At 35.6% G+C, this 24,326-nt stretch overlaps 2 protein-coding genes across 2 annotated transcripts in view; both read left to right on the top strand.

The window, feature by feature from the left end:
• LOC128986491 (adipocyte plasma membrane-associated protein Hemomucin-like) overlaps positions 1–24,326 on the top strand; it is a 438,949-nt gene that overhangs the window by 147,842 nt on the left and 266,781 nt on the right. The gene's annotated exons all lie outside the window — the stretch shown is intronic.
• On the top strand, positions 1,863–13,495 carry LOC128986513 (solute carrier family 25 member 44). Its single transcript, XM_054406923.1, has 5 exons — positions 1,863–2,301; positions 4,522–4,811; positions 6,664–6,850; positions 11,849–11,976; positions 13,087–13,495. The coding sequence occupies exons 1-5, from the start codon at positions 2,133–2,135 to the stop codon at positions 13,276–13,278; spliced, it is 966 nt and encodes a 321-aa protein (XP_054262898.1). The 5' UTR covers positions 1,863–2,132; the 3' UTR covers positions 13,279–13,495.

A 24,326-nucleotide genomic window follows, 5' to 3' on the forward strand; every position in this document is an offset into this window, starting at 1 on the left:
TGCGGCTGGAACAATTCTTCAAATGCGTATATTTCGCATACTGGTTAACGAACCGGGATGATTCTTTTTTTGTTTGTAAGATATTTTTTAAGCCTATCTTTTTTGTATTTACACTTTTGTTGTTAACCTACTATTTATCCCACAATATTAATAAATGTACATTTAATTGTTGTTTTTATTTTACTTTTGCTTATAACTTTTTGACAAATAGTAGGTTAACAACAAAGGTGTAAATACAAAAAAGATAGGCTTAAAAAATATCTTACAAACAAAAAAAGAATCATCCCGGTTCGTTAACCAGTATGCGAAATATTCGCATTTGAAGAATTGTTCCAGCCGAAATATTTTTCGGACTTTCTACTATGTTAAGTGTTAGTTAACGGTTTATTTAATCTCTTGGCTTTAGTTTTAGTTTCAAACATTAATTGTTTGGTATCGTTAAAAAGGGCATAAAATTATCTAAAACTTTTGTAATAGGTAGTTATTTCATTCTATAAGCGTTTAACAAGTTATGAGGAAAAATTCAAAAACAATGATATTAAAAACCACGTTTTTTAATATAGTGAGATAAATATTACATTGACAACAAAAGTGTAAATACAAAAAAACATTTCCTGTAAAATTATCTTTCAAACAAAAAAAGAATCATCCCGATCCATTAAACGGTATGCGAAATATACGCATTTAAAATTTGCCCTAGCCGCCATTTTGATGACGTCATAGCTGGAAAACGTAACAGGCGCGGACGTGACACCCGAGTGGAAAACACTTCCTCAGACACCTATATTGAAATGCAAAAGCAAAATTCTCTATACACGACATGCACACAGAACCCTAGTCATGTCCAGGACTGAATCTTTCCCGGACCGTACACCACTTTCAGTGTTTTTTTACGGTTTATTCAATCTCTTTGCTTTATTTTTAGGTCTAATCACATATTGTTTGATATCATTGGAAAGGGTATAGAATTATCTGCAACTTTTGCAATGGGTGGTATTTGATTTTATCAGCGGTTAAGAAGTTATAAGCATAACAATAAATATAATAACAATAAAAACGACGTTTTTCAATATTGTGCGGTAAATATTAAGTTTACAACAAATATGTAAATACAAAAAAGATTGCTTGTAAAAATATCTTTCAAACAAAAAAAGAATCATCCCGATCCGTTAAACGGTTTGCGAAATATACGCATTTAAAAATTGCCGAGCCGCCATCTTGATGACGTCATAGCTCGAAAACGTACCAGGTGCGAACTTGACACCCGAGTGGAAAACACTTCCTAATACACCTATATTGAAATGCAAAAGCAAAATTCTCTATACACGACATGCACACAGAACCCTAGTCAGGTCCTGGACTAGTAAGCATTTTTCTAAAGAACAATTTGAGTACTACAATTTTCTTTGAACTAATATTCTTGTAACATGTTAACATTGACTTTAGACAATAGACAATAGACAATAGACAATTTATTCATCGTTCAGTAATTACAAAATTACAATAGATTTCGTCAAACAGAATATATAAATAAAGGTTACTTTTTAAAATCTAGGTCCTTGTTTTTGAATTTAACATCAAAAAAATCATCTATTTTGTACATTGGATTGATTTTACACCACTTTAACAGTTTGTCAGAGATACACATATTATTAACAGACAGGTTTACATATTCTTCTATTCAGAATGTAAGTTGTATAATGTTTAAATGTATGTACAGTAGTTCGTTCTAATCATACGTACTTCTTATAGTCCAATAGACTATTCAAGCAAATTTTATTTACACTATGCAAAAAAGTACATCGTCTTCTGCTGCTCCTTCTCGTCTTCTGCTAGAATCTCAACCTCACTCAACCGTTCAACTCGAGCAAGGAAGAAAGATTGTGAGTGTTGTGATTGTGAGTTGAGTGGATATATAAGGCTGGTTCTGCGTCTGTATTTTGAAGCAAGTTATGGGTTTAGTTACTTTATTTTTTCGTTATTCCAGTTTTTGGAAATAATTTATACTTACCGATTGTGAAACAGTAATTCATGTTGAAATTGAATGTGTTCTGTGAAATTATAGATACCACTCAGGAACCTCTAATGCTTCAGAATCGAATCACTTAGCCTAAACCTTGAATTACCTTACCATGGAGGACACATCTCATATTGTACGAACCATAGAATGGGATATGATGGACAAAACAAAGTTTTTTCCTCTGAGTATGCTCAGTTCTTTTTGTGTCAGGGCAACACTTTATCCATTGACTCTCATTAAAACTAGACTTCAAGTTCAGAAACATGGACAGATGTACACAGGTAAGCTAAGAACTCTAAAACCCTAGCCTTGGAACTGCTTCATACCTAGGATTAAAAGTGATGGGGCAGTATGAAATAGTAGGGGGGTTGCGCCTCCTGACCTTAGAGGGATGGGTATCGGGTACACTTCCATATCTGTTGGCACAAACAACCGAATGAAAATATCGATCGATATATCGATTATTCGATATATCGTTTGGTTAGTTAGGTAAGGTTAACCTAACCTAACAAACCAAACGATATATCGAATTAAACAATCGAATAATCAATATTACTCATTCGGTTGTTTGTGCCAACAGATATGGAAGTGTACCCTGGGTATCTCTGCTCCTTATGTAGTCTGATTAGCTGAACGGTACCGGTTCTGCTAAGTAGTAGGCCTAGGCCTACTGATCACTTTCAAGATTAAGGTGGCTGGTTTAATTCTAAGTGAGCGAAATTGATCTTGTAACCAGATGATATTTGACATCGGGCTCACTTAACTTAAAGATAAGTTAAGTTATCTAAGGGTGTAAACACACAGGCGTAGAGTGTCATAACGTGTCACTCACTCACTCACTCCCATGGCCATTTATGCCCAAGGCGGGATTTGGCCGCACCAACAACTGCTTCCCATCTCTCTCGATCTTCTGCCTCTTCCACTTCTGCCCCCACTTCTCTGATGTCCTTGGAAAAACTATCCCACCATCTCTTCTTAGGCCTTCCTAATGGTCGTTTCCCTTCTGGCTTTCCTATACTTGCTTCTTTTAGTAGTGAACCTTGTTCTCTCCGTAGTGCGTGTCCTGCCCACCTTATTCTCCTTGCTTTCACGTGTGCTACTACATCATAATCATTGTACATATTCCTTATCTCCCTATTATGCCTTTTTCTCCATTCTCCATTTTCTTGTATTGGTCCATATATCATTCTTAAAATTTTGTTTTCAAAAACAATCATTTTGTTTTTTTCTTTTTTATTTAAAATCCAAGTTTCAGCTCCATATGTTTATACTGGTCAAATTATACTATGATATATTTTTATTTTCGTTTTATGTGAGAGAATCTTTGAAGTCAACAATTTCTTACAAGAATACATACATTTATTGGCCTGAGCAATCCTATAATTTATTTCCATTTCTTCAAAATATAATGTGTCAAAAAACAAAAATACGTTCTTTATAATCCGAAGGAACATAAGGAGAGCGGCACAGCACAGCGTGGCTCGTCTTTATTTAACCAGTTGAGTTTGATTTTTTTTGGATTACCAACAAGCGTTTTCCAAGTAGTCCTAGTGATGGGAGGTGAAGCATTTAAGGGTGCACTCTACCTCAGCTCGGAAATCTCAGCTCGGGCTTCAGTAGCAATGTTGTGCCATTGAACAGCGCCGCGAGAAGCGCTTGTAGACGTTCATGGCAACTGCCTTTGTAAACTACCCATACATGCTAGTGAAAACAATGAGTGGGATGTAAGAACAATTATGCGACCCTGGTTTTAGAATTTTAAAGTAACAATTCTATAATAAGTTAAAGCAGTTTGAAATTGCGTATTTTTTTCTGCATTCAAAAGAATGTAAAGAATTCGGTCTTTAAATGGTAGGCCTACAATAATTTAAATATTTTGCAGCCATCATATTTTAGATAGTTTAATTCTCTTCAAAACAACGCCCTAATTTTGATTCTACGTGAAATGTAGCCTTCGGAAACCCTGTTGCCCCAGACCCTTGCGTTTACACAATACGGCGGGGCAGAGCGCACCCTTAAGCACTACAAGAACAGATAGTGCAAGAATGGTTCACCATTTTAGGCACTAGGTACCAGTATTGATTAACTTATCATACTAGCACTAAGGTAATTAAGTAGGTAAATATAAATGTGAAGGTTTGTGTGTTTGTTTGTTTGATATTCAATTATGCATTAACTTCTGGTCGGGTTGGGGTTGGGCTGATATTTGGCTTGATAGCTCATATTCCTGAGTAACATATAGGCCTAAGCCTATTCTTATCTCAAAAATCCTTTTGGGAAAAATCCTTTTCATCAACTTAATATAGGCCTGTAGCCTACTATATCGACACTCGTCGAAGTTTTTAAGGCACTCGCCAAGGCTCATACCTTAAATTTCTACTTGTGTTGTTATTAAAACTACCTTTATGTGCTTATTGTGTAAACTACTATTACAATTTTCTTTTTGGAATATGTTTAAAAAAATTGTTTTTCTTTGGATTACTGAGGTGTTGTTGTTCTAGGTATGATTGATGCTGCTGGTAAGATTTATACAACTGAGGGGTTCAATGGTCTCTATAGAGGATTCTGGGTCAGTTCAGTTCAGCTGATTTCAGGAGTGATGTACATTGCCACATATGAAGGTGTTAGGCACATTCTTACTCAGCATAATGCCAGTGCTTCCACAAAGTCACTTGTTGGAGGAGGTTGTGCATCTGTTGTCGGACAAACTATCATTGTGCCATTTGACATATTATCACAACATCTTATGGTTCTTGGACTAGCCCAGGCTGCCAAAGGCAGCAAAAATAAGGTAGGTGTTCTTTTTTTATGAAATAAAGCCTCATTTTTAAAAACAAAGATCACATGTCTATTTGAGGGGATATATTGAATATTTTATATTTGCATTCTGGCTCCTCTTATTACTATTACCTACAACTGTTTTTTTTAACTAGCCTTTTCGATTCCGTTCTTAGAATCAACTTAACACATTGTTTACTTACTTAACACTATTTTTTTACTTAACAACACGAGTAACGGACCAATGAGGTTCAATATTGAGAGAAAAGATGTAAAATCGTGATGCTTCGAACTTCAACTAATCAGCTGTTTACCAGTTTAATTGTTAATGAGTGGTGCAATTAGTGTTTGGTACAATAATCACTGTCAGTGGCAATGAGAGGTTATAAACGAAAACATAACCTCTCTTATCTAGTTATGAGTAGTAATTGCTAGTACGTTAGAGCATCAAAAATGCGAACCACTTGAGACCGTATGTACTTCAGATACCGATTTGTTCGGATTTTCAAACATAACCTAGAAATGCCTAATTGGCACATAATTAGGCATACAGTATTATAAATACAGTTCTAGGATACAGTAAATAAAATAAAAAGAATGGAGTTTGTACTTAGGTATTTTCAGTACATTTCTGTAGTTTGTTTCTTGAAAAAATATGTAGAGTTTATAGATTCAAAACGAACAAAACACTGACTGGCGCGCATTCACTCATTTCCCCACCGGATGCCTAGGACTGGTTTGCCTGTGAAATTGTAAAACATCTGTTGTCTCTAGGTGCTAATTCAATATTTTTTAAACCCTCAGGAGCCGTTCAGATTTTTGACGTTCAGATTTTTGAAGCTCTACTGTAATTAAAAAACTGTTGTAGGTAAAGTAGTGTATGCAACTCGTATAAATACTCAAAGAATCTTGTGACACTCGTTGAAGTTTTCTTACCTTAAATTTCTACACGTGTCGTTAACACTATCTTTAGGCGATTCTATTCGCCTATTGGGTCTGATGATTGAAGTGTCCAATCAAAGTCGATCACCACTTACCACCTTTTATATGTATTTACCGCCTTGTGAGTCAACCGTATAAGTGTAAATATATTATTACAAGTGTTATTAGACATGCCTACATCTTTTTTGCACTAGCCTAAGTAATACAGATAGTAAAACCATTATAACTCAACACCTGGTAACCCGACAGTCAACAGCTGACAGGGCATACGAGAAAAAGCATTTTTTTTAGAACATTTAGTTTTAATTGTTGAATATTCTAAATTTCTTTGAAGATTGTTTACTCGGTATGTAAAATACTCATTTAAATAAAAAATTTATGAATAAAAATTAGTCTTGTGTATTCATTCATTAAAACTTAAAACCCATTAAAAATTTCAATGTTCTGGATAACTTGACAACCTCCAAACTTGACAACCTCTGGGTCCACAAATTATCTAGTAAGTGGGGTTTTACTGTACACACCCACATGCACTAAAATGGTACACTAAGATTGTAAGACATACAAACAGGCACTGAAAGAGTACACTCTCTCAGCTAACTATTTACAGATATCTGACCCGTAAATCATCATTTTTAACAGCTAGGTTATGTTTCTGACATTTCCATTTCAAAACATTAATTAATTTTGTCATGATAAAAAATATATTTTGGATATGAGACTCACCTGCAGAAGTAGGTGGAACAAAATGTTATCAGAAGGAGTGGATTATCGGCATCATACTAAACTGCTTTGATAGTTAGGAAGGTTTTTGGCCACCTTCCAGCCCATTTTTGACAGTGTTTGAAATTATATTTACCATATTAAAAGAGTTGAACACTTTGAACATGCTCTTATTATTTTATTACTTTACTCTTTTGCAGACCAATTTAAACCCTCTGGGAGTATCATTGGAACCAGGAAAAACCAAGTTACGTTTAACTCTTGACATTGCACAAGCAATCTACCGTAATGATGGAATCAGAGGATTTTACAGGGGATATATAGCATCTTTGTGTACCTATGTTCCAAACAGTGCCCTGTGGTGGGCATTTTATCACGTCTATCAAGGTAAGTCCCATGACTCTCATGTATTTGTAAATATGGTATATGAACTCAACAATATTTTCATAACCTAAGTTTTCTATGTGCATAATCATAGTGTAGGCTATTAATTATAAAACTGATAAAAAGGCATATGACAAGTCAGTAGCGGCTGGTGTTCACAGGTGGTGGAAGGGCTCTGCATATTTTTATATAGGCCTATAGAGGAAAGCCTAATATCATTCACGTTTGTCAAAGAATTAAAAAAAAAATAAGGCTTAAATTTGTAATACAAACACACATACTTCATTGTAGGTGTTAGCCTCTGGATTGCCAAATAATATTAAAAAAGGTTCAAATACCTGCTATTAAGCAATCCAACGTTGTTGTAAACACAACTAGTTTCGGTGCTTGTGTTGCACCATCATCAGGCTGTACAAGGACAGTGTCATATCTATAAGTATAAAAGAGGATGTTTGTATATATATTTGTTTGTTTGTTTGGCAGTGATAAACTCAGACACCGCTGAACCGATTGCCACGAAACTTGGTACATACGTGTAGAATGTCATGGAATAGGTTTATACACCATCAATTTCGTGATCCGTCCAATCGGCTCCGCCCCAGTGGCTCTGGAGTTTCCCATGTTAACCTTATAAGAAATGGAATTAATGAATCTTAACAGCTGTTTCAATTAAACAAGTTGGTTCTGTTCTATGATGTTCAATAGCATTAAAGTTACAAGGATTACCAACAGGGTGCAGCACTATTATTTCTTTTACATTTATGACAACAGCTAATTTGCAACCAAAAGGTGAGGGAGCGTAGCGAACAAACTTCAACCTGGAGGCGAGTTAGCGTAGCGAACGAGCTAACCTGAAGGCAAGTGAGCGTAGCGAACGAGCTAACCTGAAGGCAAGTGAGCGCAGCGAACGAGCTCCAACCTAAAGGTGAGTGAGCGTAGCGAACGAGCTCCAAACAGGACGTGATTGAGCCATGCAAACGAGATCATCTTGAAAATTAAGAAGTTAAACGGGGCAAAGCCCGCGGGATTATAAATAGTCAAAGGCAAGACAACGTCTGCCGGGTTCAGCTAGTTGTTTATAAAAAAATAATAAATAGACTTTTAAACACTACACAAATACAAATACGAGACATCTATGGTACGGTAACTGATCAGTTAAAAAAACAGACGACGCTAACCTGGCGGAGTTTGAGTCCAGACTGCGGGTAGTCAGTGCAATGGTGTACGTCCGTTATCTTATCATCCCAGGTTGCGTCCTGTCAATCACACTTCCCCTCTCCAGTAAACCGATGGCAGTGTCATACATAAAATTAGACGAGAAAAATTGTTGGTCATTGAGTACATTTTGGTGGTCGGATTTTACTACATTATATATCTCAAACTCTTCCAAGGTGTTATGTTGGCCTGGGGAAGTTCCAAATAAATAAATACTAGTGTACCTGTTGCTTGAATTCGAGCAATTGCGAAGTATTACAGGCGACTCAAAGATTATGGAAATACTCACGATCTACACAACAGTTAGATATAATCAAAATCTTTTGTTAATATCTTATCTTTTTCCAAAATGCTGATCTTGTTTTTTGAGCGTTTTTAGTGTGAAAAAATATTATTTCTATTTTTTCTACTTGGTTGTGTTCTATGACTTTTTCTATGTTTCCATTGTTTGCAAATCGGTTATTTCAGTGATTGCTCAAGAAATGTAGCAGTGTTAATTCAGTTTTATTTTTAGCCTATATCAAATTGTCCAGGATTTCCATTGTAATAATTACACCAACCCAAGTTTCGTCTACAGATGCAATATGCCAAAGAATATCACCTACGTACAATCTCGAAGAAGTGGTAAAAACGGCAAAAACCAACCAATACAATAGATATAAGTTAACTTCATAAGAAATAATTTCAAAAGTTACTGTGATATTAGGATTTTCCACTGATTTGGTAATAGAACATTATATTGCAAAACATGATACAATGCAGAAGAAAATCAATTTTAAAATCAGAAAGATCCATTGCAAATACTGTACTTCATTTTGACAAATTCAATAAATCACAATTTAAATATTAACAGCTGTTGCATTAGAAAGTAGTGTAGAATTATGCATATGGTCGTAATGTAAACAAATCTGAAGAGGTAACTTTAAAGGCTTCTGGGGCAGAGCCCCAAGGGTATTTACTTCTTTCCTCTTTTGATGGCTCATCTACAGACCAAGACCTTTCTTTAGAGACCCCTACCAAGTTTCTACGCCCAGCCGTTCTTTCAAATTAGCTGTGACAAAAACCCTGTTTTCCTCCATAAGAATAACATGGGATGGGAATTTAAAGGCCACGGGGGCAGAGCCCCAAGGGAATTCACCATGTTTCTCTTTTGATGGCTCATCTACAGACCAGACCTTTCTTTAGACACCCCTACCGAGTTTCTACGCCCAGCTGTTCTCTCAAAATAGCTGCGACAAAGAAAAACAGTTTCAAATTAATATATAGATTTACTAGCTGTACCCGCGGGCTTTGCCCCGTTTAACTTCTTAATTTTCAAGATGAGCTCGTTCGCATGGCTCAATCACGTCCTGGTTGAAGTTAGTTCGCTACGCTCACTCACCTTTAGGTTGGAGCTCGTTCGCTGCGCTCACTTGCCTTCAGGTTAGCTCGTTCGCTACGCTAACTCGCCTCCAGGTTGAAGTTCGTTCGCTACGCTCACTCACCTTTTGGTTGCAAATTAGCTGTTGTCATAAATAAAAAAAAATAATAGTGCTGCACCCTGTTGGTAATCCTTGTAACTTTAATGCTATTGAACATCATAGAACAGAACCAACTTGTTTAATTGAAACAGCTGATAAGATTCAAAGATTCATTCATTCCTTTAAAGTATGAAAAATCATAAGGTTAACATGGGAAACTCCAGAGCCACTGGGGCGGAGCCCGAGGGTCCGATCAGAATAAAAACAACTTAGTTTTCCTATTTAATACCTAAAGAATCGGTGTACCAAATTTCAGCCTCCTAGGTAAATGGGAAGTGGGAGAATTAGTGATGAGTGAGTGAGTGAGTGAGTGTGTCAGTGAGGGCTTTGCCTTTTATAAGTATAGATTTCCCCTTGTGATGGTTCATCAGTCAATGTACCTGGCATTGTTATATGTATGCTCTGTGTGATGTTGGCCTGGGGAAGTTCCAAATAAATATATATTTATTTCCCCTTGTGATGGTTCATCAGTCAATGTACCTGGCGTTGTCATGAGTAGGCTCTGTGTGATGTTAACCTGGGGAAGTTCCAAATACTATGTATTTCCCCTTGTGATGGTTCATCAGTCAGTGTACCTCACGTTGTCATGAGTAGGCTCTGTGTGATGTTGGCCTGGGGAAGTTCCAAATAAATATATATTTATTTCCCCTTGTGATGGTTCATCAGTCAATATACCTGGCGTTGTCATGAGTAGGCTCTGTGTGATGTTAACCTGGGGAAGTTCCAAATATGTATTTCCCCTTGTGATGGTTCATCAGTCAGTGTACCTCACGTTGTCATGAGTAGGCTCTGTGTGATGTTGACCTGGGGAAGTTCCAAATAAATATATATTTACTTCCCCTTGTGATGGTTCATCAGTCAATGTACCTGGAGCATTGTCATGTGTAGGCTCTGTGTAATGTTGGCCTGGGGAAGTTCCAAATAAATATGTGTTACCCCTTGTGATGGTTCATCAGTCAATGTACCTGGCGTTGTTATGTGTAGGCTGTGTGTGATGTTGGCCTGGTGAAGTTCCAAATTAATATGTATTTCCCCTTGTAATGGTTCATCAGTCAATGTACCTGGCGTTGTTATGTGTAGTCTGTGTGTGATGTTGGCCTGGGGAAGTTCCAAATAAATATGTATTTCCCCTTGTGATGGTTCATCAGTCAATGTACCTGTCGTTGTTATTGTTTAGGCTGTGTGTGATGTTGGCCTGGGAAAGTTGTAATCCTATAAGAACCTAATTAAAAAAAAACCTAAATCACGTCACTCTCGACCGCCCAACTAATCATCCAATTCAACCCGAAGCCTTCCCTAACTATAACAATAATTTTAATATTTATAGTTTGAACAAATTTATATGTTACTAGCTGAACCCGGCAGACGTTGTCTTGCCTTTGACTATTTATAATCCCGCGGGCTTTGCCCCGTTTAACTTCTTAATTTTCAAGATGATCTCGTTCGCATGGCTCAATCACGCCCTGGTTGAAGTTCGTTCGCTACGCTCACTCACCTTTAGGTTGGAGCTCGTTCGCTACGCTCACTCACCTTTAGGTTGGAGCTCGTTCGCTGCGCTCACTTGCCTTCAGGTTAGCTCGTTCGCTACGCTCACTTGCCTTCAGGTTAGCTCGTTCGCTACGCTAACTCACCTCCAGGTTGAAGTTCGTTCGCTAAGCTCACTCACCTTTTGGTTGCAAATTAGCTGTTGTCATAAATGTAAAAGAAATAATAGTGCTGTACTCTATACACAGGACAGTAGTTCTTTATTGTATACTATATATTGATATACGCGCCATAATTATTTCAATTGTAATGTACAGTACTGTTTTCCCCTTTGTTTACTACTGTATTAAATAAACACTGTATTTTACTTTATAAAGCATTTTCCACTTTTCCCTAGCTATTGTTATGTAAAAACAACAATATGTTCTGTAATCAAAACTATTCAATAGTCCAAACTACCCCCGGTCCCAATTAGTTTGGATTAAAGAGGTTCTACTGTACAAACATCCTCTTTTATACTTATAGATTAACAAATTTAGCCACCCTGACTGACTCCCCGACCGTTTTTTAAAGTAGCCGTTTCATTTCAGTTCTTAGAAATTGAAAAGTTTCTCATAAGAGCATTGTTAAATATCCACATTTTAACTTTAAATTTAAGCTCCCATATTGTTAGCTTTGTCTGGTTATCTTGCTAATGTTCTATTTCTTAGTACATAAACATTGTAATTTGTCACAATGACTGCCTAGTCACATCCCTTTGTTTGTCCATGGCCACTGGTAGATGAGCTAGGCAAGGTGCTGCCTGACGACACTTCACACCTGTTGATCCAATGTGTGGCTGGGACTCTAGGTGGCTTTACTACCACCCTCATCACCAACCCCATGGACACCATCAGGGCCAGGTTACAGGTAAGCATAGAACTCACAAGTTGAGGTAGAAGCAGCATTATCCACCTCTTATGCAGCCAGTCCAGTACAATAACCTGAAGTTTAGTCAAAACTCCTTTTCTTTGCATCTTGTTAAACCAAAATCAAAGTTAACCTAAATTCAAATTGATTAAAAAATTACCTAAGGAACTGTCCGTGGCAGTGGTAGGTAGCTCAGGTTAGCCAGCTAACGAAATGTAACGCAGCAGACAATGACATGGAATACATTCCGCTCTCCGTGCCTAGGAAATCCCAGCTTAAATTGGCCTTTTCCCCATTATTTTTGTTAATAAGGTTTTTATAGTACTTAAGGCCGATTCACACATATCAGTAATGGCACGTCACAGTCAACCAAAATATTCCTTAATAGATTTTTTATTGCGTTATCTACACTCATCCGGCGTCAATCAGTCAATTTCTGATTTCTTCTCAAAGATAATTTTAGATTGTTTGGACCCCTGGCTGACGTGTTTGAGGTTAGAAAATAGTATTTTAAATTTAAATCAGTGTGTTTGTATTTTAAGTACTGTTTGTAGCAATCAACAAAATACTTACTTTACTTACTTCCGCAGCTCTACAGGCATTGGTGGCCTTTGGCTTCCACTACAATTCGCATTTAACAAAATGGTTGTTGAAAATTGATAGAATATTGTGTTTTAATTCAAATGTTTTGAATGTAACATCACTGTAAATGAAGTGATGGAAGACTGACTGAAATCAAATGACTGACAGTTTGACTGAGAAATTACGGATGCAACTGAGACTGAACTATGTAACTGGACTATAACGGAATTTTGACTGCACTGATATGTGTGAATTAATCTTTTAAGTGCTCAGGAGAATCAGGAATTGAACATTTAGCACAAGCACTAAATAGTTCTTAAGTCTGTAGTACTAACAGACTATGTAGCAAACATACCCGAGATTCAACAATTCTTTACATGCGTAGTTTCCATTTTAAATTGTATTCGAACATTTTGTGGTGTGATTCAATTTAATTATCATAAATAGATCTGATATATTTTATAAATATTGTAGAAAATATATGTTTCTCAATTCTACAAAGGTAACAGTCGTATGTGTTCAACACAGGTGCATCGAACAAACACTATGATGAAGACATTCCAGACCCTGTGGAGTGAAGACGGCATTCGAATGTTGAGCAAAGGTCTATCTGCGAGACTGGTACAATCAGTCTGCTTCAGCTTCTCCATCATCCTGGGTTACGAGACAATAAAACGCATTAGTATAAGACAAGAATATAAGGAACTTGTGCGATGGTAGCATTTATACATTTTATTTTGTTAATTTTTTATCATTAATATTATTGTTTATATTTAGGATTGCATAATGTTTATGCACAAGTTACCGAAATAGTGTAGGGTGTGTATAATGTTATTATATGTGTACCTATTGTAATAAATATATTTATTTTAATGTTTCTTTTTACACTTTGTATTTAAATCTCTCTCCATATATATTTAAAATTTTGATATTTAGACATTATGTTTGGTGATTTAAAACTGTTTAACTAATAGCAAGGCAACACTAAATAAACAGGCACCAATGCTCCTCAGGCATGACGTCATCATAGGCAACGACAATGACGTAATGTTATTTTTTTAGCTATAGTTTTAGTTTTCCAAGAAAAGATTAAAACAAGCAGCTGGTATCAAACAGCAAAAATTACGTCTTTGCTGTAGCCTACGATGACGTCATGCCAGAGGAACATTATGGCCTGATTATTTAGTGTGACCTTGCTAATAGCCTACATATGATATGTCTTGAGATTTTCAAAGAAAGAATCCAATCCAAACGTTTTACTTCAAAGAATCTATTTGAGACATTCAAATGTTTCAATAACCAAACAAATGAGAAACAAATTTGTACAAGAAAGAGTACAACTTCAGACAACATTTCTATGTTCTAGATTTTGCTCCAGTAGTAAAGCACAGGTACCACAGCACAGGTAATACTGTTATGAAAAGAAATGTTTAGAAACCAAATTTATATGGTTTTATTCAACTTAAAAATTTGCTACATTTTAAATGAGAGAATCAACACAAAACTGTAAACATTACATACATAAACAAAACAGTCTTAAAACAGCTAATGAAATATTTGACAGTACAATAGAAATCAGTACAATAGAAGCTTCAGGGGTAAAAGCGAGATGTCGCACCGATACCAGAGCCTCTCTACCATCTCTATACTTGTGGCGAGCATAGTCTGGATTAGCCTCTTCAGCTGAGCTTGTTCCACTAAAGGTTCATATTTGTTATTTCTTACATGCCTTCTCACTAATACTGGTCAAGGATTCATGAGCCATTGAGGTTGAGAGGGGCCATAAAATGATCGTCTCTGGTGTTTGAAAAGACGTTCATGTGGGGTCTCATTCGTAGCTGTACATAGTAACGAGCGTACACAATGCAAAGCTTCTGTCTTCAGTCCCTTGTTTCTCAGAATAAGAGACACAGTCTTCCAAATCATTCTATTATATCGCTCAGCTTGAGAATTACCTTGAGGGTTATAAGGTGAGGATCGGCTTGTGGCGATTCCTTTTGAGTGTAAGAAATCACTCAGTTCTTTTGACATGAAAGCAGAACCTTGGTCGGAGTGGACAAAAGCAGGCATACCAAAGATGGGGAAGATTGATGTAAGTGCTTTGATGACAGAAGATGCTGATGTGTCTGAGCAAGGAATAGCAAACGGATATCTTGAAAACTCATCAACAACCGTCAGTATATATTTATTCCTTGTCACAGATGGTATTGGCCCCTTAAAATCAATGTTAAGTCTCTCGAAAGGAGCCATTGCATGGATGAGTGTTATGGGGTTTTTTGGTAGAACCGAGGTTTCACTTCCGCACAAACAGATCATGAAGCGGTCATTCGCCTGACATCTTCGATAGAGTAAGGGAGTTTTTTACTTTTTAAGAAATGAACCATCCGTACTATTCCAGGATGTCCAATGTCAAAATGAATTTTATGGAGTTTCTTCGGAATCTTTACAAGAGATGGAAGATGAAAATTGTGAAAGTGCATCTTCTACTACATTTTCCTTGCCAGAACGGTACACTATGTTGCAAGAGAAAGGTGCTAGTTCCAATCGCCACTTTAAAATCTTGTTGTTTTTAACCTTTCCCGCGTGTTTCTGATTGAACATATAGGACACAGATTTTTGGTCTGTAATAAATTTAAACCGTCTTACAATCAGGAAATGCCTCCATTTCTGTATTGAGTCGAATATTGCGAGGGCCTCTTTTACCACATCAGGTAGGTGTTGTTCACTCTTAGTTAGGGTTCTTAAAAAATAACATATTGGCCTTCCAGCTTGTGAAAGGGTAGCTGCTATAGCTGATTCATATGTATCTGTTTCTACAGTAAATGAAATATTCTCTTCAACTGCAGACATACTGGAGTTTGCTATTTCTTCTTTTAATGTCTTAAAAGCCAATATTTTTCGGGCTTTTTTTAGTTTCAGCCTACTTGGAATGATTTGACTGTAGTAAGACAATGATCCTTCTCAGAGAATTTAGGAATCCACTTTGCGTAATAGGACAAACATACCAAGAGCTCTTTTGAGGCTTGCATTATCAGTTGGAACGCGGAATTTCAAGAGTTGCAAGAGTGGAATTCCAAGCGGTCAGGATCAGGACGCATGGACATGTTTTCTACAATATACTCCAGAACTGGAATGCTGGTCAACGAAAACTTAGATTTTTCTTTGTTCAGGGCAAGATTATACGTTTTAGTTGCTTCCATGAATCTCTGAAGGTTTTAATAGTTTTCTGTTTGGTTATGACCACAAATAGTTAACATCGTCCAGCTAAGCAAACCTGTCTAGTAGATTCTCAGTTTCTATAATCTGGCCAATATAGTTCTTTCAAAACCCACTACACCATTAGTTACGCTGAAAGGAATTTGAGTGTATTGGTAAAGTCTCCCATTAGCTTCAAATACAGTGAATGGTTTATCTTCATTCCGAATAGGTATTTGGTGATATGCCTCCTTCAGATCGATTATACTGAACACTTTATATTGAGCAATAGAGACAAATGATTCAATAGTAGAGGGAATGCATCAAGCTGTGTGAATTTGTTGATATTTTTAAGCTTGAGTATAACTACAATAGGTACATATTTACACAATCATCCACATTTATTATTTATACGATGCTAAACAACGTAAAAGGGGTATTAGCATTGTTTAAATGGGGAAAGTGGTCATGCATTACGAAAAGAACATATTTCTCTGTTATTATTTATCCAATCTTAACAAATAAGGTATCATTGAAAACTAAATAAAATTTACTAACTTTTTTGTCTCTTGCAATCTTTTTGTTAAGTTCAACGGTTTTCGTGAAATCAAATATTTTAAATGGCTGCCATTTTAAAATGGTAAATTATTTTTTAATATAATTTTAAACAAGGTCTTAACAAGATAAACATTTATGCAAAATCTCAACGCTGTATCTCCAACCGTTTAGAAGTTATTAATGGTTTTGTAATACAGATAGACGGAAAACTAGGCAGTACAGACCCATGTTCCTATGGTAAAATGTGTTTGTCTTGACCTAAGCAATCACATATATACATATGTCCAGAGAGTTACGGAACACCCTGTATATTGATAAAATTTGCCAAATTTATTTATTTCGCCCATTCGTGAAACATTTGGTTGACAAATTCTTGTTACCTTCTCCATAGCAGCTTTGACTATTAATACAACTTCTGTATCCAATAGTCAATGATAGCAGCAAACGTATGTACTTTTTAAATATACTAATCTTAAAATGGGAAATATTTTTGTTTTGTTTTATGGAAATATATAGGCTAAGTTCCTATATATTTCCTATTGGAACTATGGATCCAATTAGGCAAATTGAAATTCGCTTAGTTAAAAACTTAAATAATGGTGAAAAGGAGAGTTCCCTATCTTTTCTCTATCTGAAATGGTGCCAATATTACCATTTAAATTGTTTTTCCTCATGTTTTTAATGTGTGGACTTCAATACATTTGACGGGCTACCTTCCATGTCAGCTACACGACTTTTTAATTATTCACACTTTAATCAGGTTTTGACTACAAAATAGAATTTAGACGAAAAATGATCATGGCAATATCGGACTTCCTTTCGAGATTCCCTAAAAACATTCAAATGCCAGCATGGAGCAGAATGATGTTTTCTATATGAACCAAATTGCAACAATCAACCTAAACCATAACCTTGCTCAAGAAACTAAAAAAGATGAAAACATGCAACACTTGCTACTAGCTTTGGAAACTGGAAAATCGCTGGAGCACTATGGTTATCACGATGGTGAGCTACATGATAGTTGTATCATGAAATGTTGGAGGGTGATGATTCCTTGATCATTATATAAACATGTCCTCGAGTATGTCTACAGTTAATTGACATGTATATATTTCACGACGTCGCATACACACTGCCACTGCGCTGCACACAGTCGATATGTGTGAAAGAGGCTTACCGCTCTATCTCCGCGTCAACGTCAACACTCAACACTGTCAATTGATATTTATATCGTTCGCTGGTCGTCTGGTTGCACAATCCAATTCCAGGGAAACGGTACAGAAGGAATTCGTCCTATTTTTTTAGGGTTCAAACGGCATTGATCCTCGCCGTGATAACAAAATCGATCGGTTTGTAGACCCTTCGTAACAGCTTATGTGCATTTTAAATGTTTAGAATATGTAAATAATTCTAAAATAATAATAAAATAACAGTGACGCGCTCTATGGTTTCTATTTTAAGCTGGGTAAAACTCAATGAGATGATACATGTGGTATTTAGCTTTGTTACTGACTAATATCTGCTTGTTATTGTCTGGGTAGCCGCGAGTGGTTATAGTGCTCGCCTTCAAACCTGGACTGGAGGTCGCTGGTTCGAATCCATGCAGGATCGTTTCCAGACCCAGATGCCATTTGTCATTGGGCTATGAATTAAGGATACTATCTAACAAAAAATCGAATCGAATAAATTAATTCATAGTATCGTAACTATTCTAAGTAACGTTTAATGTCGTCATATCCAGGCACTCAGAAACTCATAAATTACAAAATAGTATATTTCATCTCTAGAGTGACAAGAGATTTTGTACCTGTGTGATGAACCATATTTTTCGTCATATTGCACCATTGTAATGGTGCATAAATAAGCTAAGCAAGTTAGAAAATATACACGGATTAAAATGGATGTTTTTGATGAATTAGGGTGAAAAAATATAAACTAAAGAAGTTCAAAATTAAACTGTTCATTAAGGAATAACAACAGTTTAATCGGGCTGCTTAGTTGTCTCACACATTGAATTGGTTAGATTTTAGCCAACTTATATTCTTCACGTCATAATTTAATTACGTTCACGGTACAGTATGGGACAAAACACTAGCGAAATAGGAATGTAACTCGTTAACGATAAATTTGTTACCAAGTATCTAGTGTGAGAGTAAAACAATTCAAAGTTGTAAAAGTGATTGTTATATTTCACAGTTTCATATGCACGGCCGGATGTTTGTTTCGGAAGCTGTATTGTTTACTGGTCTCGGCTTTGTTCTTCGCGTGAAATGTTTGTGTACATTGCGACTTCGGTCATCCTCGCCATGATTCATGGTTAAAACATACATAATTTAGAGATACAGACGTGTTAAGATTTTTTATCGAGTGACGCCTATTTTGAGCCTATCTATACGTTTCAACTACATATTAACTTCTTTTTTCGGTCGATTAACAACTTGCATAAAGCCAAGTTCAGTTCACAAATGAAATTTACAATAATACTCCTATCTAATTTTGTTTGCTTTTCCCCTGAATATTAAATATATTACACTATCATCATGCTCATTTTGGACTTCAATGTCAATATTATTTACTAATGGTAGTAAAATTACAGTGCGGGACACTGGAACTTTACGTAAACCCGTACAGTATACATCAATAAAAAAGTATAAAGGTTGTTTTGAGTAGAAATCAGCGTAGTGAAAAAAGGTTTTAGACAAAAATAATACAATAATAATAATAATAATAATAATAATATTTTGTTGGAGTTCTCTCCCCACTAAAAGCAATCCGATAATAATAATATGTAGTGAATCATCTAATCTCACAAGTGGGTAATAGCTTGTGTTTCTGTACTACATACATTGCTTTGAGAAAATTACGACAATAGTTGTTATCTGAAAAAAACAAAACAAACAACAATGTAGGAAATGCCATTTGTAGAATACGTGTTTTACAGTTTAGTAGGTCTATTATAACCAACCACCCCACTGTCTTGTGGGGGAAATTAACCGATATGGTCGTAGTCGTAACTCCCCACTCCCCAACTCAACCCAACAGTTATCATATATAACTCTTGACAGCAAAGGGTATCCATATCCAGTATCCACCCTAGGGCATATCTGCGTATGTCTGTTGAAGGTGGTTAGTACTGTACGTATAACATCTACCCCTCCCCCTTGTGCGCCGGCTTGTTTGTCTAAAACCACAACGACGCTATGCTTCTTTCGTTTAGATAAAAGGTGATAACATGAAACATTTCCTGACTATATTAATGTGCTGTTCAAAATATGTTTTAGTTTCTAATAATGTTAAACTATTTTTACTATTTTTAAGGATATAAAATATACATGTTAATAATACATATATCATTGTTGTAATTGTTTTTACCCATACGATAGAGAATGAAGTGTAAAATACTAAAATGTTGCTATCAACATACAAACTGTTCATGTAATTTTATGTATCTAAGTAGTTTTGAAAAATGTTTAAAAACACAAAATAAGATTTTGGTACTAATCTATTTCACATTTTCGCGAATTAAATCTCATTTCATGGGAAAATGCCACCACCCTCCTGATTCTTAAAACGTAGTCGATACACCATTTGCGTCTTATCACAAAACAAAAACAAACAAAAAACTCAACTATTTTAAAATTAACATTCAAAGGAGGTAATTGGGTAACGTATGTAAAAAAATATTTAAGTTTTGTTAATAAAGTGAGAAGGTTAAACACGTTAACACCGGACTAATATAGATGTCAAATATCATAATTAACACAACTGACAGTTTAAAACGAATCAATTAACTACCTAAACAATGTTTACTTACAATACGGGGGGGGGGGGGGGGGCTACACTATAAACAGAAGGGGGTTATGCCACATAAAGTGATATTAAAGCAATGCATGGATCAATTTGTTGCTCGACAACATGGCTGCAAAGTTTTATGAAGAGTAATACAGTTTTGAGAAATGCAATAGCCTGGACCTGAAGCAACCGTTAGGTAATATAGGCCTACCCATGATTTTGATTTTAAAATATTTCTTTACTCGTACTTTTTCTTTATTATTATAGATATTATTTAAATTGATCATGATACAAATTGTTTAAATCCTAGCCAAATGTTATTTTATTGATTTTTAACTTCAAAAATAAAATATACTGAAATTAGAAAGAGCTTTCGACCTCAACAAACGAAAAATTAGATGATTTCAAAAAGTTTACCCTGAATGTAAGATGTAAATACAGTTTCAATTATAATAACCGACGGTGCCGGAACGTGCCTGGAATGCTGTCTCGGGCATCGTCGAGTCGCAAGAAACTTGGGCTCATCGGCTAAGTAATTAATAGGCTTTGTGTAGGGTTAACATTGTTTAGTCCTTTGATTGTCGAGTTGAGTTTTAGTCGAAGCTATACGGGATCAGGTGGTTAATATTTCGTTATGAGCTCTACTATTTACGTAACGTAACTTTTGCAAGCTGGATCGGATGTATAATTTGTATATTTCTTTGTAACTCAATAGCTCAATAACTCATTTGGAGTATTGAGTATTGGAGTATATATATTGTAAAATGATTTTATCCAGTTTTCAGTGATTTCGCAGAACCACATTTAAATTTCAAACAAAACTATTAGTGGTAGTGAGCTGCTATGCTTAACCTATCTAAAAATGCGTATACAATGTGAATAGCAACGGATTAGGCTTTTTTAAATTCGGGGTGATTCAAGGAAGTAGGCCTATGTGCTAAGCTCATACAGAATGTATTCATCTCTGAGATACGGATGAAAACACATTTTCTGCTGGATTTTAAATTCCTCTGTTACAATATTTTTAGTCGTTATATGAACAAAATGCATTTTAGAACATTGCTGTGTTTTTAAGTTTTTATTAAAATCAATCAATATTAATATTTTGATAAACAAACCAGGAAATTAATTATTATTTAAATATAACTTATAAAAGCCATGGAGTAACAACGGCAGTAAAAATAAAACCCGTCATCTGAAACTTCCCCACGTTTCCACAACAAATATCACACACTTATCTCGAAATACTGGCCAATCTTAAATACATTTCTGCCATAGTCCCTTACATGAGTGTTTGTTTGAGCTCTGTTTGGATTAGGTTTCGGTGCTATTTTTACTTGGAATTACATTTAAAATATTTTGACAGGACATGTAAATACACATATAAAATGTGCACATACAAAGTGCAGCAACTTACAAAATTTGTCCTAATATGTCTATATGATATAAATAGCCAACACTTAGTTTTAAGTAATTGGATTAAAGGTTGTTTTGTAGACAGGGATGTGTGTCACGGCTGGCAATAATATTTGGAGAAACTTTTATTATTACCAAGTGCGGCTTAGTACTTGTAGCAATGGTAAAGTATAAAGTCTGGGAAACAGCAGATACTTTGTATGCAGGAGAGCAGAGGGCTCAGCAATAATTTCACTACATTACGACCAAGGGGCTGGCCTGTGTTAAACGAGACCTCAAAGTATGGAATTATTTATCTGTTAATTGAATAATTTAATCCGTGAGCCTCTTCCTCCTCATGGTGCTAAGTTTGACAGTGTTCGCGCAGTGTATGGGGTTTAAATGCAGCACCGATTGATAATACCCCCGTTGCAGTTGACCTAAAAGGATTTACAGTTACTTAATAGAAACTTACCTAAATAAGTAAAAAAATGAAAGGGAGTAGGCACTTCAGCACTTCAACTGTAACTGATAAATAACATACGCTCAATGTATAGCCTACCTTGGTTTTTTCCTTAGTCCCACTTTCAAATTCTAGGACGCTAGGGTCTAGCCTGGAACTGTTATATTTACTGTTAATTACTCCAGGCTAGTCCTAGACGGTCGTGGCATCATTACAAAGATAAAATTCATTGGTGATTGGCGGGATTTAAATCCGGGACGCCGAGCTCCGAAGCTCCGCGTTATACCACTAGACCAGTTCGCTGAAGTAATTGGTTTATTTGTGGGATTACAAGGGACAATTACAAGATTTGTTATAAATATTGGTAAAGATTTAAATTGGACAGCAAATATCTAAAGAAAATTTCCATTGTGACATTGAAAACCTCAATATGAATCCTAAGAAATCATTTGTACTCTAACTGATCAAGATACAAATTATTGAGTAGTTTTAAATAGTTCCATTTTTCAGTTTAGCCCCAATTATTGTTTGTTATCCTTTGTGTTCAGCATCGTGCTTTATGGAGCGAGATGGATGTAATAGATTTTTTAATTAGCTTGATATTATAATAAGTAAACCATTTTGTATTCGTGCAGTAAATATTTTTTAATGTGTTAATACTGTTCAATGAAATGGCGACCATACTGTGACTTCTATGGCGCATTCAATAAGTGAGTAGATACAAATGTAGCAGAGGGCCACAGCTGTTACATGGGTCTGTTCACCCCCAGAGACCACGTTGGGAAGACACTAATTCACTGATCTCCTTGTATGAATAATCTAAATGTCCTTCTCCAAGTTAAGGTTGGGTTAATCGCATACAATCAATTGTTTCGACGCATAACTCTTCGTATAAACAAACTCGCTATAAGTTCGTTAAAAGAACCCTGTACACAAAATACCCCCGCCCTTCCGCAGCAAACCTGCAGACTAAGCGAATTTCAATTTGCCTGATTGGATTTGTTCTTATATTCCTATTTAAATAACATTAGGTTTAACTAACGAGAGTTTATTATGTTTTTAGTAAAATATCAATAGCTAAGTATAAAACAAATCCATAAACAAGCAAACAACAACAGTTAACTTATTCGCCATAAGAATAACAAACGAATTTTAACTACAATTTTTTTACTTTTCCCTGCAACCAAAAACCGTACAAAAACACTTCAAAATACGAAATTATTTACTTTTTCAGGCTCTACAAAATAGTTTAGAGGCAACTTGGGAATTTCTTTGTTTTGAGGGTCAAAAATGAGAAAACACTATTTTCACCCCATAAAACCTCGTTCCCATGATCCGATCATGCTGGTTTGCGAATTTGTTCGAATAAATGTAGGCTTACCGTTTGTACAGAATTTCATAAAAAGTATGACGATTTTTGCTAGAGTTATCTGGCTAACGGACACATGTAATTTGAACGGATGGTGATTTTGGCCTCAGAGGACATGAAAACAAAAAAAGTAAATCGGTCTCGGGTCCATGTCCTACCATGAGGCCTACGGTAATAGCTTCCTTTAAAGGGAAATTACCAAAAATATGGAACCATACTCTTTGTTATTATTAACTTGATTCCCAGATTACAGGTGAAGTAATTAATATTATTGAGACAAATAATATAACTGAGCAAAATATGCTGTTAGAGCAGATACTAACTATACTACTATACTATACCAACTATACAGTTGCTTAACTTATACTACAGTTTTATTCGAACTTGTAAAAACTAACCTAAGTTTGGAGATTTTAAATTTTCGTAAATGTGTTCTAAATTACTTTGTCTGGACTTAAAATTGTTTCACACACTAGTTCTTCCAGGTAAACTAAGATAACTCTAGCAAAAATCGTCATACTTTTTATGAAATTCTGTACAAACGGTAAGCCTACATTTATTGCTTTTTGGAATAAAAATATAGTAACAGAATAAACTAGTAAATCATGCTAGCTCTAAATCCTAATTGATTGTTACTACAGAAATCATTAACTGCACTACAATAATAGGCGTTCATTGTACACAAAGCGCATGACTAGTAAGAGCACAAAACGTTATATTATGTTATCTCCCACTTAAAGAAAAATCTACGAATTAATATTGTTGTACGGTGAAGTATAATTCAGATAGGATGAAATAAGATATTTGATGCCCAGGTCAGGTCTAAAAGCTTAAAAGTGCGATAATTTTGTGGAAGATGCGTTAAGTGGCATTTCATTATACTAGGACATGAACGAATCTTGTTGTTTTATACCTCCAGAACACTAATTTAAAATATCCTGCCGTCTCCAATTTATTAGAAAAATATATTTAGCTTTGTTACGAGAGATGAATTGA

This window comes from Macrosteles quadrilineatus, unplaced genomic scaffold, assembly GCF_028750875.1.
Source record: "Macrosteles quadrilineatus isolate MER2022 unplaced genomic scaffold, UCM_ALF_1.0 Scaffold_1__1_contigs__length_201487025, whole genome shotgun sequence".
NCBI classification, from domain to species: domain Eukaryota; kingdom Metazoa; phylum Arthropoda; class Insecta; order Hemiptera; family Cicadellidae; genus Macrosteles; species Macrosteles quadrilineatus.

Coding starts and splice junctions, on each gene's coding strand:
- LOC128986513 (XM_054406923.1), top strand. CDS start 2,133: ATGGAGGACACATCTCATATTGTACGAACCATAGAATGGGATATGATG. Junction 4,812..6,663: donor CCAAAGGCAGCAAAAATAAG/GTAGGTGTTCTT, acceptor ACTCTTTTGCAG/ACCAATTTAAACCCTCTGGG. Junction 6,851..11,848: donor ATTTTATCACGTCTATCAAG/GTAAGTCCCATG, acceptor GGCCACTGGTAG/ATGAGCTAGGCAAGGTGCTG.